At 38.3% G+C, this 2,553-nt stretch overlaps 1 protein-coding gene across 1 annotated transcript; it reads left to right on the top strand.

The window, feature by feature from the left end:
- Positions 1-1,284: 1,284 nt before the first annotated feature.
- Positions 1,285-2,160, top strand: LOC133034317 (uncharacterized mitochondrial protein AtMg00810-like). Its single transcript, XM_061109375.1, has one exon. It carries the CDS (start codon positions 1,285-1,287, stop codon positions 2,158-2,160), a length of 876 nt encoding a protein of 291 aa, XP_060965358.1.
- The last annotated feature ends 393 nt before the right edge of the window (positions 2,161-2,553 follow it).

Genomic DNA, 2,553 nt, shown 5'->3' with positions numbered 1-2,553 from the left:
TTACATGGTTATTTCCTATGAAAAACAAGTGTGAGGCTAGTAACATCTTTATATAGTTTAACACCTTTGTGGAAAGACAATTTCAAATTAAAATAAAATCAGTGCAATCTGATCTTGGTAAAGAATATGAGCCATTGTATAAACTTTTTACTAATCTTGGCATAATTTAAAGAAATTCTTGCCCCCATACTCACCAACAACAAGGTCGAGTTGAGAGGAAACATCGACATGTTGTTGACACTGGCCTCACACTGCTGTCATAAGCCAAAACGCCACTATCTTTCTGGTGGGAAGCTTTTGCTTCTGCTGCCTACCTAATAAATTTATTACCTACTCCCATACTCAATTATCAAACACCCTATCAAACACTTTTTTAGCAAATATCAGATTACAACCTACTCCAAATTTTTGGTTGCTCCTGTTTTCCTCTTTTCAAATCTTGTGCATCACACAAAGTTTCTTTCAGGTCTTCCAAATGTGTTTTCATAGGCTACAGTGTCAATTTCAAAAGGTATAGGTGTCTTCATCCCTCAGGAAGAATATATGTGGCAAGAAGTGTTACCTTTAATGAACAAGAATCGCATATGTCAATCTCTTCCTCCCACTCAACCCACTATCAACACCTCAACCAATAATTAACAACTCTTTCTCATACCAAGTTCAAACACTATTAATCCACCAACCCCAAATCACATCTCACCACCTCCAAATCCTCCACCACCTCCAAACAGAGCATCCATTCAAGACAGACTGTCTTCTTTCAACACCAGATCCTCTTCTGGTTCAATAACTCTACCAGTTGCCAATCCACCCATCTGTCCCAACACTAACCTTCACCCTATGGTCACTAGGTCCAAGTTAGGCATCTACAAGCCAAAGACATTTCTTGCATACTCCAATGATGAAAAGGAACCAACTTCATTTAAGGAAGCTTTTTCCAATCCCAAATGGAATGCATCCATGAACAATGAAATGACAACCTTAAAGAAAAAGAAAACATGGACTCTTGTGCCTAGAACTTCTGAGATGGTTATTGTACAAAATAAATGGGTCTATAGGATTAAACTTAATGCAGATGGCATTGTTGAAAGGCTTAAAGCAAGACTAGTGGCCAAAGGTTTCCAACAAACTCCAGCCATTGATTTCTTTGAAACCTATAGCCCTGTGATAAAACCTTGCACCATAAGAATTATGTTCACCTTAGCTATCTCTAATGGCTGGGAAATCCAATAGATTGACATAAACAATGCTTTTTTGAATGGGCAACTACAAGAAGATGTGTACATGGCACAACCACAAGGTTTTGTGGACCCTACTTACCCCAACCATGTGTGCAAACTTCACAACGAAATATATGGTCTTAAACAGGCTCCTCAAGCTTGGTTTGATACTCTCAATGGTACTCTGGTTCAATGGGGATACACCAATAAAAAACCTGACAGCAGCCTATTTTTCTCAATCAAAAATGGTAACTTGCTTCTTATCTTGGTGTATGTGGATGACAATCTCATAACAGGTGCTGATACAGCTGAGATTCAACATCTAATATCTACCTTGAACAACAGTTTCTCTCTCAAAAACCTTGGACCAGTTCAATACTTCTTGGGTTTTGAAGTTCAAAGAACAACAAATGAAATTTGCTTGACACAACAAAAGTACACCACGGATCTTCTGGCCAAAACCCAATTACTTGACTCAAAACCTCAGTCCACACCAATGTGCTCCACAACCAAACTCTCAGCAACAATAAGTACCCCCATGGACAACCCAACACACTACAGAAGCATCATTGGTGCACTTCAGTACCTCATCATGTCAAGACCCGATGATGCCTTTACTGTAAATAAATTGAGCCAATATATGCAAGCTCCAACATCTGAACATTGGGGAGCCTGTAAAAAAATACTCAGATATCTTGCAGGTTTAATAGTACATGGATTGGTCTATAAACTTGCTACTAGATTTGACATCCAAGGCTTCACTGATTCTGATTGGGCAGGGTGCTTCGATGACAGAAAATCAACATCAGGGTATTGTATATTCCTAGGAGAAAATTTAATCAGTTGGTGTTCCAAGAAGCAAATTGTTGTTGCTCGATCGAGTACAGAATCTGAATATAGAGCCCTTTCTCTTGCCACTGTAGAGATAATATGGATATAATCACTTCTATTTGAGATATGTATCCACTATAATCTACCTCCAATTCTCTGCTGTGACAACCTAGGAGCTAGATCCTGAGCTTCCAACCATGTGTTTCACGCTCGAACCAAACACATTGAGGTGGACCTCCATTTTGTTCGAGATAAAATCATTGCCAAGCAGCTTGACATAAGTTATGTGGAAACAGAAAATCAGATAGCAGATTTATTCACAAAACCGCTTACTGCAATGCCATTTCAATATCTTCTCAGCAAGTTAACAACTGGTTTACACAAATGTCACTTGAGGGGGGCTATTGGAATTTAAAATGGCTAAGTCTCCAATTATTATTTCATTTTCTATTTTTTATGTTTTACTTAATGTAACAGTACTTGAGTTAGTTTTTGTTACTCT

The sequence above is a fragment of the Cannabis sativa genome, chromosome 2 (assembly GCF_029168945.1).
Source record: "Cannabis sativa cultivar Pink pepper isolate KNU-18-1 chromosome 2, ASM2916894v1, whole genome shotgun sequence".
In the NCBI taxonomy this organism is placed as follows: Eukaryota; Viridiplantae; Streptophyta; class Magnoliopsida; order Rosales; family Cannabaceae; genus Cannabis; species Cannabis sativa.
The sequence above is the reverse complement of the archived record's forward strand: the minus strand, read 5'-3'. Positions and strand labels throughout refer to the sequence as shown.

What these genes read in the sequence shown, in the direction of transcription:
- LOC133034317 (XM_061109375.1), top strand. Translation starts at nt 1,285, where the DNA reads ATGGCACAACCACAAGGTTTTGTGGACCCTACTTACCCCAACCATGTG.